Source organism: Eumetopias jubatus, unplaced genomic scaffold (genome assembly GCF_037043125.1).
Source record: "Eumetopias jubatus isolate StellerSeaLion01/CBP00866 unplaced genomic scaffold, mEumJub1_p1.0 scaffold_9, whole genome shotgun sequence".
Lineage (NCBI taxonomy): Eukaryota > Metazoa > Chordata > Mammalia > Carnivora > Otariidae > Eumetopias > Eumetopias jubatus.
The window spans coordinates 90,061,175-90,077,859 of NW_028274815.1; the positions used below are offsets into that span (position 1 = coordinate 90,061,175).

General features: G+C 43.4%; 1 protein-coding gene across 2 annotated transcripts in view; it reads left to right on the forward strand.

Annotated features, from left to right (window-relative positions):
• The first annotated feature begins 27 nt into the window (after positions 1-27).
• ABHD12 (abhydrolase domain containing 12, lysophospholipase) overlaps positions 28-16,685 on the forward strand; it is an 89,665-nt gene continuing 73,007 nt past the window's right edge. The window contains exon 1 of one of the 2 annotated variants that reach the window (XM_028123737.2): positions 28-117. In XM_028123737.2, coding sequence (XP_027979538.1) covers positions 80-117 — 38 coding nt within the window. In that variant the 5' untranslated portion in view covers positions 28-79. The other variant, XM_028123736.2, reaches the window with a different exon arrangement.

The window sequence follows — 16,685 nt, forward strand, 5'->3', positions numbered from 1 at the left end:
ACGGCGCTGATTGGCTGGCGCTGCCGACCTGGTCCCCGGCGCCGGTCCGTAGAGCCGGGCGGCGAGGCCTGGCGCTGGAATGCGAGTGGCTGCGGGCTCCCGGCGGCAGCGGCTCCTGTGAGTAGCGGCTACTGCAGCGCGGGCGGGCGGGTGAGGTCAGCGGACGCCGTCGGCGGCTGGCCGTCTCGGCCGCGGGATGAGGAAGCGGACCGAGCCCGTCGCCTTGGAGCATGAGCGCTGCGCCGCTTCGGGCTCGTCCTCCTCCGGCTCGGCTGCCGAGGCGCTGGACGCCGACTGCCGCCTGAAGCAGAACCTGCGCCTGGCGGGCAAGGGGCCGGCAGAGCCGCGCTGCGCCGCGGACGCGGGCATGAAGCGGGCACTGGGCAGGTGAGGCACGGCGCAGGAGCGGGGCCCCCTACCTGGCCCGCACGCAGCCCTTAAGCCCCCCACCCCTCCATAAGTTTCTTGCCTGCAGGAGCGCCCCATGTCTACCCTCCATCCTTCGGTGTCCTCTTCCAATTCTCCTCCATCCCTTTCCCTCGCTTGGCCCGCAGATGCGGCCCGTGGGCATCCTTTCCAGATATCTGCCTGCGGGGTCGCCCCCGACTGTCCCCTTCCCTCCCCTGGTGTCCTTTTCTGGCCCTCCGCGGAGCCCAGCCCCGTGCCCCTACCATTCCCAGGTGAGCCAGTGGGACCTGGTCCGCGACGGGCTGGACCAGCGTTTCTCCCAGGGGCTGGGAGCGGCGGGCAATCACGACCCTGCGTGGGAGAGTAGAGGGCGTGGGGGGCGTCCCATGTGAGGCTCCTGGACCTCCCGCATGTAAGAGGTGGGACGCGGAAGGGGCATGCTCCCGAGCCAGAGAGCGTTGGGATTCTTCGCCTCAGATCTGCATAGAACCCCAAACTGAGCGCCCCTCTTGCTGGGCTGGCGTGTGCGGAAGCTTACCTTTTTCCCGGTTTCTCACTTTGGTAATTTTTCTCGGGTTAACTAGTTGTCAGAAGTGGCATTCTCTGCCCAGAACTGCTGGACCTTTGGGGCAAGGTTAAATGGTGTGCTGTGGGCAGGGATACACCGCATCGTCAGCTGTTGGAGGGAAACCTGTCGTTGATTGTGCAGATGGCTAGTGGTGCTTGAAATTGACTACGCGAGTTGTCTCCTTAGGAATCTCTGTAGAGGCAGGAAGTCTTTTAGTTTTTTGCGTTCTCCCTCTGAGTAGGAGATGAATGCATCCAGGTAAAGCTGATTTCAGAATTAAGTTAGTGTATTTCACAGGGACAAATCTCTCCCTCTATGCTAGCTTCGTAATTAAGCTGGCTCTTCATAGAACGTATCATTCATGACAATTTTGAAGTCTGGATGTTTCACGGTTTTGAACAAGTTAGTACGTAATATTCTCAGGTGCTGTTGCAGAGTCATTTCTTTTGGGGTCAACTGGAATGCCCTTAATTGATACTGGCCACTTCAGTGTCAAGTATTTATCAAAATAGTCTCTAAAAATATCAGTTTCATTGCCTAAAAGATCATGAAATTGAAAATATGAATATTTGGATAAATAAAAATATAAGTATTTGGATAAATAGAAATATTCAGATAGACACTTCAACATTTCAACTTCATTGCTTAAAAGGTTGTGAATTTAAACCATAGTCTCCTCTAAGTCAATGGTTCACATTCTTGCCAGAAGGTCAGGGACTGACAGTATTTTTTTTTTTTTTTTTGTACAAAGTTATCTAGTAACTGGTCGATATCTTTTGTGAAACTAATTTGTTCTCTTTTTTTTTGCAAAGGTTTATCTTCATTACAAACTTATGAATAGCTTTAGTGTACTTTTGTTAACCGGTTTGGCATTATACCTAGATAAGTTTGGGAATTCTTCCTTTGAAGAAATGAAATTGTTAGGCACCATAGTGTTTGGGGAAACAGTGCTGACCTGGCACCTTCCTCGAAAGATGTACTGTATTAAAAGGATATGCTTATTTTCATTTTTGTATTGGGACAAAGACATTCAAGAGGTGCTCATATCCTTTGGAGGAATGAAAGACTGTTAGGGAATAAAAAGAAAAGCAGAGGGCAGGAAAGCCAAATTTGTGTGTTATCCTGTGGCTTCCTTCCCTATTTCTTGGAATGTTCTCCTGGACATTCTTCTGCTTTGTTTTCTTCTTCACCTAGATCTCTGCCCAACTATCACGTCCTCAGAGAGGCCCTCCCAGTCCAGCCCATCCAAAATAGACTTCTTGCCACTCCCAACGCCCTTATTCTGTTTGCTTTTTTTCATCACACTTATCTCTTTTGACCTTGCAATTGTCTGTGTACTTAACTTGCTTTATTGGTTATCTCCTCCCCTATAAGAATGGAATCCCCATGAGAGCAGCAGCGTTGGTTCCTCCACTTTTCTGGTCTCCAGTGCATGGCCATAGCAGGTGGCGGAAAATACTTACTGAATTAGTATCTGTAGTGTAAATTCCTGGGCCAAGGAGTGTGTGTTTATAATTTTGAAAGGTGAGTCCAAAGTGCCCTCCAGTGTACTGACGGGTACTGGGTACTTTCCCCAGCAGAGTCAGTTGCCACCCTTCCCCCCAATACTGAAGGTTACCAAGTATTTTGATCTTTTTTCTATTTGATGAAAATGACGTCTGATTTGTAGCTTTAATTTGCATTTCTAAGTGTTAGGCGGCAATTTTTGTGTGTTTTTATAAGCCTGTTGTGTACCTTGGGTCTCTCATTACCTGCCTTTGTTGGGTTCTATTGTGCACATTTTCAAATAGACAAAAATAAGGAAGACAATATAATGAACCTTGATGTATCAATCACATCTTAAACAGTTTGCCATGTGTTGCCAATCTTGAACCACTTGTCCCTCCTGCCTCTGTTTCTTCGTAGGGGGTGGGACTAGAATATTTTAAAACAAATGATTTTATTCATAACTACTTGGGAACTAGAACAAATAGGGACTTTTGAAAATATATATAACCTCATTTGCTCTATTTATCAAAAATTTTTTAAATATTTATTTATTTGAGAGAGAGAATGGGAGAGAGAGAGAGAGCATGAGAGGCGCGAGGGTCAGAGGGAGAAGCAGACTCCCCGCCGAGCAGGGAGCCCGATGCAGGACTCGATCTCGGGACTCCAGGATCATGACCTGAGCTGAAGGCGGTCGCCTAACCAACTGAGCCACCCAGGTGCCCCCCAAATTTTTTATATTTATCAAATTTAACAATTTATTGCCTATTACTAATTTAATATCCAATCTACATACACATTTCTCCAGTTGTCTCAGAAATGTCTTTTAAAATGTGGTTTGTTTAAAAATCCTGTACATTTCTTAAGTTTATTCCTGGTTATTTGATCTTTTTTGTTGTTGCGTAGGACCCCTTATATTACATATTTTTATCATTGTACTTATTTTTTTTTAAGATTTTATTTCTTTATTAGAGAGAGAGAGAGCGCACAAGTAGGGAGTGCAGCAGGCAGAGGGAGAAGCAGGCTCCCCGCTGAGCAAGGAGCCCAACCTTAGGCTCCATCCCAGGACCCTGGAATCATGACCTGAGCTGGAGGCAGACGCTTAGCTGACTGAGCCACCCAGGCGCCCCAGTACTTATTAATTTTGTAAGCAGCAACTTATGTAATTGTATTGTTTTTAGTAGTTTTTGCCGTTGGTTCTCTAGGATTTTCAGGTATAACATCATATCAGTTACAAATAATAAGAATATCATTCCATGTTTTGTACTTTTTGTCTTGTTTCTCTTTTTTAGTTGCATTGTATTTTCAGAACAAGATTAAATACTTGGAATGATAGTGGGTACCTTATTTTGTTCCTTACTTTACTGAGAATGCTTTTAGTGTTTTTGCCACACTGGTTATTTTGCTAAGGTGTGCGTTGTTGCTATTTGTTTTTTTAATCAAAAATGGTTGTTGAATCTTATGAAATGCCATTTTAGCATCTGTGAAATTATCACATAGATGTTCTTCCTTGACCTGTTAGCATGAATTATAGTAACAGGAGCGCCTGGGTGGCTCAGTCGTTAAGCGTCTGCCTTTGGCTCAGGTCATGATCCCAGGGTCCTGGGATTGAGCCCTGCATCTGGCTCCCTGCTCCGCGGGAAGCCTGCTTCTCCCTCTCCCACTCCTCCTGCTTGTGTTCCCTCTCTCACTGTGTCTCTTTCTGTCAAATAAAGAAATAAAATATTAAAAAATATGTGGATTATAGTAACAGCTTTTATGTTATTGAATCATCTTATTACTGAATCATCAGTGAAAACTCTGTTAATGTGTAGCCAGATTCTATTAATATTTTACTTAGTCATTTTACATTGTTATTTGTGAAACTAGTTTGTAATTTTTTTTTTAAAGATTTTATTTGTTTATTTGACAAGAGATAGCACAAGTAGGCAGAGTGGCAGGCAGAGGGAGAGGGAGAAGGAGGCTCTCCGCTGAGCAGGGAGCCGGACATGGGGCTCGATTCCAGGACCCTGGGGTAATGACCTGAGCCGAAGGCAGCCACTTAACTGACAGAGCCACCCAGGCGCCCCTGTAATTTTGTATTTTTAATGTAATCTTTATCAAGTTGTTTTAATGCTTTCCTTAGCTTTATTAAAAGCTTTCTCCGCTTTAGCCTATTTAAATACTTTTGAAATGATCTGTTTCTTTAAATTTGATGGAATTCCCCTGTAAAACTACCTAAGCCGGGTGCTTTTTTTTTAGATTTGCTGTCTCTTTCTGGGTTTAGTGTTGGTGATTTATACATTCATAGAAAATCATCTGTTTTATCCAGCTTTTGCCTCTGTATCTGGGACTGTTATCCCTGTCCTGTTCCCTAATTTTGTGTGCTTACATTTTTTTCCTTTTCTCCCCTTTAATTATTTAGACTAGCTAATGGTATATCTCATACACAGATATACACTGAAGTATTTTTTCTTTGAAAAAAATCTTTTTTTTTCCCCCAAATAAAAATTTTTTTTGTTAATTCTGGGAGACCAGGATATTGCTGAAGGTTCTGGAGAAGTAGAGAGAACATCTTCCATCTGAAAGGAGCTACTGAACCTCTCCTGTTGCTGCCCGTGGCAGGAATGTGGCACTAGGGTGGCCAGATCATCCGGTCTCTCGAGAAGAGTAGCTGGGTGTGTGTGTGTGTTTGTGTGAACTCAAACTTTGTAAACGTTGCAACTAATTCAGATAAAAACAATAACTTTGGAGTAAGACAGAACAAAACATTTTTTGTTTTTTAAAATTTCTGGATTGGTCGTTTTTAAAGGTAAATGTTTAACTCATGTGTTGACCCTGAACTCCCTGAGAGGAGGGACTAGATATTACTTTTTACAGTATCTGGTAATTTTTGGCAAACAAGGGATTTGCGGGCATTTCCTGTTTTTTTCAGTAACCCTGGAGTTCTTGGGAATATGCCTTAATGGCATAAGTGGTCTAATTTGGACTCTAGGAAGGCGGTAATGAGATGCATGGGTCTTTGTGTTTTAGTGAAGTAGTCTTTATCCTTCCACTCCTAGCTCATAGGTGGATCTGCCGGTGACTGAGACCAGTGGGCTGCATGGGAGGTTTCAGAGCCGGTGATCCTCAAGTGTAAATACAGGGGCACTGAGGCATCATCCTTGGTTCTTCCTTGACCCAAAGCAAGGAAATTCATCCAGGTGCTAATGGCTTTACTATAATCCAGAAAGGCAGGTGGCTGAGGTTAACACCAGTCTCCTTCAACATCAGTCTTCTTGAGCTTACCCTAGGAGCTGCTTTGCATGGTATCTCTTTGTCCTTTCTTTATATACTGAGAAGGTGAGAGTGTGTTCTGAGCTAGCTTTTGTAGTTAAAGTTGGCTTTTTTTCCATCCCCCTTCTCCTTCCACTCCCTGAGAGTACATTCTGTGCCTGGACTTTGACAAGCAAGAGAGCAGGCTTTGTTTATGGTGCCTCAGCTGAGGCCCCCAGCTAAGTTCATCTCTTCCCAATTGCAATTTATCTTATCAAGGCCACACTCCAGCCCTGGACCCAGGACCCTGAGACTTGGTGCTTCTCTGGTGTCTCCCTCTTTGGTGGGACTTTGTGCCCTGTATCTCTGCTTCCTTTTCAGTTCCTTTTTAGCCAGTGCATACTCTCCCTTCTCCAGGGAGTGTCTGTCTTGTATGGTAACTGGGCAGACATTGCTTCTCTGTGGGAGATATTTTTGAGTAGCTCAAAGGCTCCTGAGGACATTATCATGGAGGTAGCCTTGGAAAGAGGAATAGAAGATGGGTCATCTTGCCAGGGTTATGCTGACAGCAGTGGAGACAGGCTGCCTTTCCAGACTCATTATCCTCCTCCTCCTCCTCCTACTTCTAGGGCGCTTTTCTTTACAAAATGAAGTCTACAGGAAAAATTTTTACTGTAATATGATCTTGAAAACTGACAGATTAAGTCAGTGCTCTTCTCCCAGAGATGATGCCACAGAACTTGGGTGTAGGTGGGTTTGTGCTTTGACAGAGGGCTCTTTCAGCACAGGGAGTGGGTAAGTCATTTGTCTTGTCCTGAACTGAAGGCCACGTTGGGAAGGGTCAGTTAGGAGAGGGGATGCTGACACAGGGAAGAACAGTAGCAGAAAACTTTGCCTGAGATATCCATTTAGCCAACTGACCATTATTTGGGCGTGGTCCTCATTGTAGTATCATTTGATATCTTAGAGGATATCACTGTCATAGATAACGGAGCTCCATGCCAGTGTTTTCAGGTTCTGTGGGTTGGGGAGACTTGCTCAACTTTTTGAGTCTGTTTCTCCCTCTGTGATGTGGGAATAGAAATACCTTCCCTGTAGGATCGGGATGAAGCTCGGATGTACAGAAGAGCTGGGTGCACGGTGAGCACCCAGTTAGTAGCACCTTCTACTTTGGTCATCCCCAGGGTTATTACTATTAGTTGGGAGTACTGAGAAAGCTCTGTTAACTTAGGTCAAGAGGAATTTACCCTCTTCTTCTCTGCCCCCAAACTATTCCAGTATGTCTTCTCAGCCAGTTGTGCCTGTAGTTATGATCATGATCTGTGAACTTATCTGTGGGTATTATAACATTTGTAACAGTACTGTTTGGTTATTCAACATTTTTTTTCACCAGTTCACTTAGCAGAGTTTGAGTACCTGTTATATAGAGTAACTTTTCTCAGTGCTGAGGCCGCAGCAATGGATGCAGGTCACATCTTGTGGACTTTACGTTCTGGTAGGGGAGGCAGATAACAAGTGAGAACCAAGCCGCGTCAGGTGTTTGGGGCGCTGAGGAGAACAGTAGGCCAGTAAGGAGCACCTGTGTTGTGTGCATGGTTTAGGTGTCAGGAGGCCTTTCTGATAGAGGACATTTGAATGGAAGCCACTGGCCTCTTTAGAGTGGAGAAATGCCTTGATGTGATGTCATTACCATGTCACTCTGCTGTGACAAGGACAGACTGGAGGGCCAGAGGGAGCAGGAGGACCAGTTAGGAGTCACCCAGGCAACAGATTACGGGGGCTTGGGCTGGCGGTAGCTGTGGAGGGGAGAAGTGCTGCGTTCTGGATCTGTTTTGAAGGAGATGTCAACAGATTTGGGGGTAGATTAGTGTGCGAGCAAGGACAGTCAGAGATGCTTCACCAGTTTTCTTTTGAGCAGCTGGAGGCAAGGAGCTGCCGTGTGCTGAGATGGGCCAGTTGTGGGAAGAGCAAGTGCTCTGGGGGGTGATGAGTTTGGTTTGGGGGCATATTGAAGTGCCTCCTCTTGCTGATGCAGTAGGTAGGAGGAGCTGGAGTTCAGGGGAGTTAGGTTGACTTCTGACCGTTAGCCTGCAGAAAGTATTTAGAGTCATGATGGGGGTCTGAGGGCTGGGCCCCGGGTCCTCAGTGGTTAGGGACTGGGAGAGGAGGAGACCTGGAGGAAGCAAGGGAATAGATTAGGAAGAGCGCTAGGAGGAAAGGGTCAAGGCAGCTGGGTGGAGAAGCCTGTTGCAGAGAAAGTGTGATCGGCTGTTGGATTTGGTGACATGGAGATGAGTGGTTGACAAGAGTGGGTTAGTGGAATGCTGGGGGTAAGAACCTGACAGAGTGGCTCAAGGGAGAGGTGGAGAGAAGAAATGCAGATAATTTTTTAAGGAGTTTTACCATAAAAGGGAATAAAGATAAGGGGGATCCCTGGGGTGGGAGGAGGCTTCTGACAAGTGCTGTTGTTAGAGCTCATTGCTGTGCTCAGTGGGATGGTCCAGTAGGCATAGATTGGCCTCCAGCACCCCAAGGCTAAGTGGAGGGTGCCCACACATGAAGACAGGCCAAGGGGGCCACGAAGGTACAGGGAGGTGGTTAGATTTGTGGGGGGAGCATTGGAAGTTGTCTTCTTCATGCTTCTACTTTCTCTGTGAAATAAGAGCACGGTCCCCTGAGGAAGGGGTGGTGGTAGAGGCGCTGCAGTCTTTCCCTTCCACTTCTCCACCTGGACAGTCCTAGTTCTTTGTCCGTGACCTAAACAGACTGTTCCACCATACTGCTAAACATTAATGTGAACAGTCATGCTACCTAGCAGGGACTCTTCTTTCTTTCTCTCTGACATGTAATGTTTCAGAAATGGCTCCCATGAGAAGTCATTTCAGCTGTGAGCTTGTGTCTGAGAAGCCACACGTGTTTCTGCACAGTCGAATGCTGCTTGGTTCTGGGGGCCTGAGTGGGAGGGCAGTGGCTCCACAAGGTTCCTGCACACATCCTCATGATGAGGGGGCTATAGCTGGGTTGGGGGTGGAGGTAGGAAAAGGAACAACATGAACTGAGGTCAAGATAGAGTGATTATGTGGGACCCAGGCAGAATCCTTAGCTCTCAGGTTTTGCTAATACACAAAGAACTGTTTCTAAATAGAATTTGTCTTGAGATGGTACTTGTGGACTTGAGTTGTCTTGATATCTGTGCTCTGTTCACCAGGTATGGAAGTGTCCTAAAAGGTAAAAAGAGGGGAGGGTCGATGAGTGTCATTGTGAGTAGTTTCAGAAGAGTAAGACTCCTCATTTTGCAAAGATGAAGGCAAAGAAGGGGTGTCACTGAAGGAATACAAGTGGATCTCTGGAATGCTAGACTCTTGGATCTGTTCTTAAAGCTTGAAAGAAGTTGCCCTGAGCTTTAGGGTAAGAAAAGAAAGTTCAAGTTGTTTTCAGTTCTTACAGACTTGTGGAATCTCCATGCAAGGTTTAGATATATGGACTGAACTATTCATAATGGGAAGGAGGAATGTTCAGGGTTGGAGCAGGTCATTTTGATGCAGTCGCAGTTCCAGTGGTTCAGGTCCCTGAGAGACATATATGGCTTTTAACTATTTTCTTGTACAACAGAGACTTCCCACCCTTTCTTCTTTCATCCTTGACTTGTGCCATTCCTGGCCCTGGAAGACCATTTCACCGCTACCTGAAAAAGGCCATGTCAGTGGTGAGTGCCCATAGGTTGTTTTACTCAGCACATAGTTATAATACTTGGGTTTTTGGTCAGATGCATGCTAGGCACTGGGAACATAAAGATGGAAGGAAACAGTACCTGTTCTCAGGGAGTTTGTTGTCTGTCAGTTTTTATTCATGGCAGCCATCAGCTCTTACACTCAAATATTTTAATGATATCTATAGTAAAGACAAAATACAGGCATGGCTGGAGATGGTTAGTCTGATCTCACTTTTGTCTTTCGTTGTTCTGACATTTTTTTGTGCCGATTTATCTGCAGAGAATCTCATCTTTTAGGCTCTCACTATTTAAAAAAAATTTTATTGTTATGTTAATCATACATTACACCATTAGTTTTTGATGTAGTGTTCCATGATTCATTGTTTGTGCATGACACCCAGTGCTCCATTCAGAACGTGCCCTCTTTAATACCCATCACCACGCTAACCCATCCTCCCACCCCATCCCCTCTAGAACCCTCAGTTTGTTTTTCAGAGTCCACCGTCTCTCATGGTTCGTCTCCCCCTCCAATTTCGCCCCTTCATTCTTCCCCTCTTGCTATCTTCTTTTTTTTTTTTTAACATATATTGTATTATTTGTTTCAGAGGTACAGATCTGTGATTCAACAGTCTTGCACAATTCACAGTGCTCACCATAGCACATACTGTCCCCAGTGTCTATCACCCAACCACCCCATCCCTCCCACCCCCCACCACTCCAGCAACCCTCAGTTTGTTTCCTGAGATTAAGAATTCCTCATATCAGTGAGGTCATATGATACATGTCTTTCTCTGATTGACTTATTTCGCTCAGCATAACACCCTCCAGTTCCATCCACGTCGTTGCAAATGGCAAGATCTCAGTCCTTTTGATGACTGCATAATATTCCGTGTGTGTGTGTGTGTGTGTGTGTGTGTGTGTGTGTGTGTGTGTGTGTGTGTGTGTGTGTATCACTTCTTTTTTATCCGTTCATCTGTCAGTGGACATCTTGACTCTTTCCACAGTTTGGCTATTGTGGACATTGCTGCTATAAACATCAGGGTACACGTACCCCTTCGGATCCTTACATTTTTATCTTTGTGGTAAATACCCAGTAGTGCAATTGCTGGGTCATACGGTAGCTCTGTTTTCAACTTTTTGAGGAGCCTCCATACTGTTTTCCAGAGTGGCTGCACCAGCTTGCATTCCCACCAGCAGTGTAGGAGGGTTCCCCTTTCTCCGCATCCCCACCAACATCTGTTGTTTCTGGACTTGTTAATTTTAGCCATTCTGACTGGTGTGAGGTGGTATCTCATTGAGGTTTTGATTTGGATTTCCCTGATGCCGAGTGATGTTGAGCACTTTTTCATGTGTCTGTTGGCCATTTGGATGTCTTCTTTGGAAAAATGTCTGTTCATGTCTTCTGCCCATTTCTTGATTGGATCATTTGTTCTTTGGGTGTTGAGTTAAGTTCTTTATAGATTTTGGATACTAGCCCTTTATCTGATATGTCATTTGCAAATATCTTCTCCCATTCTGTCGGTTGTCTTTTGGTTTTGTTGACTGTTTCTTTTGCTGTGCAAAACTTTATCTTGATGAAGTCCCAATAGTTCATTTGTGCCCTTCCTTCCCTTGCAGTTGGCGATGTTTCTAGGAAGAAGTGGCTGCGGGTGAGGTCGAAGACATTGCTGCCTGTGTTCTCCTTTAGCATCTTGATGGACTCCCGTCTCACATTTAGGTCTTTCAACCATTTGGAGTCTATTTTTGTGTGTGGTGTAAGGAAATGGTCCAGTTTCATTCTTCTGCATGTGGCTGTCCAATTTTCCCAACACCATTTGTTGAAGAGACTGTCTTTTTTCTATTGGACATTCTTTCCTACTTTGTCAAAGATTAGTTGACCACAGAGTTGAGGGTCCATTTCTGGGCTCTCGATTCTGTTCCACTGATCTATGTATCTGTTTTTGTGCCAGGACCATACTGTCTTGATGATGACAGCTTTGTAATAGAGTTGGAAGTCCGGAATTGTGATGCCGCCAGCTTTGCTTTTCTTTTTCAACATTCCTCTGGCTATTCAGGGTCTTTTCTGGTTCCATACAAATTTTAGGATGATTTGTTCCATTTCTTTGAAAAAAGTTGATGGTATTTTGATGGAGATTGCATTGAATGTGTAGATTGCTCTAGGTGGCATTGACATCTTCACAATATTTCTTCTTCCAATCCATGAGCATGGAACGTTTTTCCATTTCTTTGTGTCTTTCTCAATTTCTTTCATGAGTATTTTATAGTTTTCTGAGTACAGATCCTTTGCCTCTTTGGTTAGATTTATTCCTAGGTATTTTATGGTTTTGGGTGCAATTGTAAATGGGATCGACTCCTTAACTTCTCTTTCTCTGGTCTTGTTGTTGGTGTATAGGAATGCCACTGATTTCTGTGCATTGATTTTATATCCTGCCACTTTACTGAATTCCTGTATAAGTTCTAGCAATTTTGGGGTGGGGTCTTTTGGGTTTTCCACATAAAGTATCATATCATCTGCAAAGAGTGAGAGTTTGACTTCCTCTTTGCCGATTTGGATGCCTTTGATTTCTTTTTGTTGTCTGATTGCTGTGGCTAGGAATTCTAATACTATGTTGAATAGCAGTGGTGATAGTGGACATCCCTGCCGTGTTCCTGACCTTAGGGGGAAAGCTCTCAGTTTTTCCCCATTGAGAATGATATTCGTTGTGGGTTTTTCATAGATGACTTTTATGATATTGAGGTATGTACCCTCTATCCCTATACTCTGAAGAGTTTTGATCAAGAAAGGATGCTGTACTTTGTCAAATGCTTTTTCTGCATCTACTGAGAGGATCATATGGTTCTTGTTCTTTCTTTTATTAATGTGTTGTATCACACTGATTGATTTGCAGATGTTGAACCAACCTTGCAGCCCAGAGATAAATCCCACTTGGTCGTGGTGAATAATCCTTTTAATGTACTGTTGGATCCTATTGGCTATTATTTTTGTGAGAATTTTTTTTTGTTAAAGATTTTATTTATTTATTTGACAGAGAGAGACACAGCGAGAGAGGGAACACAAGCAGGGGGAGTGGGAGAGGGAGAAGCAGGCTTCCCACTGAGCAGGGAGCCCGATGCGAGGCTCAATCCCAGGACCCTGGGATCATGACCTGAGCCGAAGGCAGATGCCCAATGACTGAGCCACCCAGGCGCCCCCTTGGTGAGAATTTTTGCATCCATGTTCATCAAGGATATTGGTCTGTAATACTCCTTTTTGATGGGGTCTTTGTCTGGTTTTGGGATCAAGATAATGGTGGTTAGGCTCTCACTTCTTTGACAGGATGTAGTGCATCCTATCAGTGCATCCCTGGCTTACCAGGGTTTCTGTAGATAGAAGAAAAGAAATTCTCACAGTGTGGGGACACAGCACACTTCAACAAGGCATATCATGGCCAGAACCTATGGGAAGGAATATAAGACTGGACATTTGATATTTGGCTTAGGGTTCTAGAAGGAAGGGACTGCTACGCCAGTGTAGGCTGACTGGGAGCCTGCCATTACAGCCCCACGGCCTCAAGGGAAAGCATAAGGGAGATTCTGCAGGCACCAAGGCAAGGATCTACAGGGATGGTGATCACCATGGTGAAAGGCAGCCCTCAAGGAACCCTCTCTCTTCCTCTGTTCCTCTCTCATTTAAATTTTTTTTTCTGATTACAAAAGGAATAAAGATTTCTCAATAAAAAATTTTTTTTAAAGATTTTATTTATTTGACAGAGAGAGAGACAGCGAGAGAGGGAACACAAGGAGGGGGGTGGGAGAGGGAGAAGCAGGCTTCCTGCTGAGCAGATAGCCCGACGTGGGGCTCGATCCCAGGACCCTGAGATCATGATTTGAGCCGAAGGCAGACGCCTAACACCTGAGCCACCCAGGCGCCCCCTTAATAAAAATTTAAAACAGAGAAGATAATGGGAAAGTGGAATTTCCCTGGTTAATTACTGTTAACATTGTGGTATATATCAAAATTATTGCTTGCATGTTTGTTCTTTCATTCATCTAACAAATACTTGTTGAGGCCTACTGTGTGCAAGAGGATGTGGACAAAATGTTGCACAGGAGACAGACAGGTCCCAGCCTGTTTTACAGAGCTTACATTGTCATGAAGGAGAAAGGCAGCAAAAAAGGTAGCATTTACATATACAGTAAAATTTCAAGGGGTGCAAAATGGTATAAAGAAAAATAAAGCAAGGTAGTGTTAAACATAAGACAACAGGCCCCAAGTGGAGTCCCTTAGGCTAAGCCCTACTTTGCCAAACCAAGACCTAACTTAATTACAGCTTCAGCTCTCCCAGAAATGGAATCTTAAACCACTCGTTCAGGAATTGCCTGACCAACAAGCGAGGTAATCTGCCTGACAGACAGACCCCTGCCATCCCCTAAAGGAAAGTGACCAGGCAATAACCAACCCGCTTTTTTGTCCAGTATAACTTCCTTGTTCATGCTCACTTCTCTGCTTGTAAAAGCATTCATTTTGTACTGTTCCTCCAAGCTCCTGTCTGCTGGGTTAGGTGCTGCCTGATTCAGGAATTGCTGAATAAAGCCAATGAGAGCTTTAAAATGCACTCAGTTGAATTTTTGTTTTTTTGTAACAGTGGGTAATGCAGTTGCGTGTAAAGCACCTGAAAACAAGCTATACTGTAGTGTAAAACATTTTTGTCTCTGGCAGAAGAATAAGGCCTTTTCACAGCAGGACAATTCTGCCAACATCCTCATGATTTTTTTGTTTTCTTCTCTGGGAACAAAGAGACATTTATGAATTGCTCTTGTGTATTTTATTAAGGCCTTAACTTTTTCAATTCTGTTGAGTGAAATTACCCCAATATTCACTGTGTTCAGATAAGATTTTGAAGATTGTTCTTCAGGTTTCCACCTATGAACTAAGAAGAATTTAACCAACTGTTAGTCTTGGGGAATGAATCCTGACTTTACTCTTTTGTTCATTCTGAGAGAATATGAGATACTATATATATATTATGCAAACCTTTATATGTTATATATTACATATATATTTTATGTACCAAGTTGCCCCTTGAACAACATGGAGGATTAGGGATACCCAGTCCCATGCAGTCAAAAAACTGTGTATAACTTTTGACTCCACAAAACTTCAACTGCTAATAGCCTACTGTTAACCAGAAGCCTTACTAATAAACATTGTATTATTGTATTGTATACTGTATTTCTACAGAAAGTCAGCTATATATAAGAAAATGATATGAAGAATCATAAGAAAGAGAAAAGGCAGCAGGGGTGGCTATATTAATATCAACATATATTTCCGAGCAGAGAATATTATGAGAGATAAAGCAAATCATTTCATAATGACAGATCAGTTAATCAAGAGGACATAACAACTTTGAACATTTGTATATGTAATTGACAGAGCTTCAAAATCCGTACACCAGAAATAGAACTGTGAAGAAAATAGACACATCCACGATTATAGCCAGAGATTTCAATAACTGATAGAAGTAGGAGGCAGAAAATCAGCAAGGATGTAATAGACTTCAGCAACACTGTCCACCAACTTACCTTGATTGGCAGTCTGTCCAACAGAGGCAGATACATGTTCTCCTCAAGTGCACATCAAAGCAGATAGATTATATTCTAGACCATAAAACAAGTCTCAAGAGCTTTAAAAGAATTTAAGTCATGCAAAGTCTGTTTTGTGACCATAAGGAATTAAATTAGAAATCAGTAAAAACAAGATGTCTGGAAAATCCTGAAACATCTGTGAAGTGAATAACACACTTTTGAATAAGCCATGGGTCATGGAAAAAATCCAAGAGGAAATTAGAAAGTAGTCCAAACTGAATGAAAATAAAGACAAGTGTATGCTCCTAAAGCATCCTTGGGGAATTTATAGTACCAAATGCCCTAGGAAGGAAGGTCTTCAGTGACTTCAGTCTCCGTATTAAGAAACTAATAAACAAAAAGTGGGAATTAAACCCAAAGTAAACAGAAAAAGAAACGTATAATAAAGACCGAAACAAATCAAAGAAATCAAAAACGAAAATAATAATGTTAATAGCAGGTTTAATCTGTAATAGGCAAAAACTGGAAATGATCCAGGGTGCCTGGCTGGTTCAGTCAGTGGAGTATGTGACTCTTGATCTTGGGGTTGTAAATTTAAGCCCCATGTTGGGTGGAGAGATTACTTAAAAATAAAACCTTTAAACAAAGAAAACTGGAAACAGTCCAATACCCATCAGCAAGTGTGTGTAAAAGCGAATTGCATAGCCCCACAGTAGAATATTACTCAGCAATCAAAAGGAATGAACTGGGACCACAAAGGATATTTAGGGCAGTGAAATGTCTGCAGTATACTGTAGCAGTAGATACATGTCATTATATATTTGGCAGAACTTTTAGAATGCACAACACCAAGAGTGAACCTAAAGTAAATGGGTTTTAGGTGGTAAAGATGTGTCAATATTGCCTCATCAGTTGTAACAAATGTACCACTCTGGTGCTGGGTGTTGATTGTAGGGGTGCATGTGTGTGGGGCGGAGGTCTATGATAAATCTCTGTGTACCTTCTGCTCAGTTTTGCTGTGAACCTAAAACTCTAAAAAATAAGTTTTTTTTTTTTTTTTAAGAATGATACAGGCAATAATGAACAAACAAATGAATCTCGAAGTAATTATGCTGAGTGAAAGAAGGCAGTCAAAAGATATCCGTTTATATGAAATTATCCTGTAGTTGCAGACCGTGGATCTATGACTGTTTGGGGTGGGGAGCGGGGACCAGAGAGGGGCAGGAGGGAAGAATTAAAAGGAGCAAGGTGAATTTTGGGGGTGATGGGTATGTTCACTATCTTGATTGTGGTGATGGTTTCAAAAGTGTTTACATGTGTTAAAACTGACAAAATTATACACTTTAAATATTTGCAATTCATATCAGTTGTATTTCAGAGTTGTTTAAAAAAACAAAACAAGGGGTGCCTGGGTGGCTCAGTCCTTAAGCGTCTGCCTTTGGCTCAGGTCATGATCCCAGGGTCCTGGAATCGAGCCTCGCATCAGGCTCCCTGCTCTTCGGGAAACCTGCTTCTCCCTCTCCCACTCCCCCTGCTTGTGTTCCCTCTCTTGCTGTCTCTCTCTCTGTCAAATAAATAAATAAAATCTTTAAAAGCAAAACAAGACACAAATGTTATAGAACTTTTACATGAGCATTTTGAAAGAAAATTTTTTTCCCCAGCTTTCATTCTCACCTGTGTACTTGCCGCCACCTGGAACTTCTATGAGTT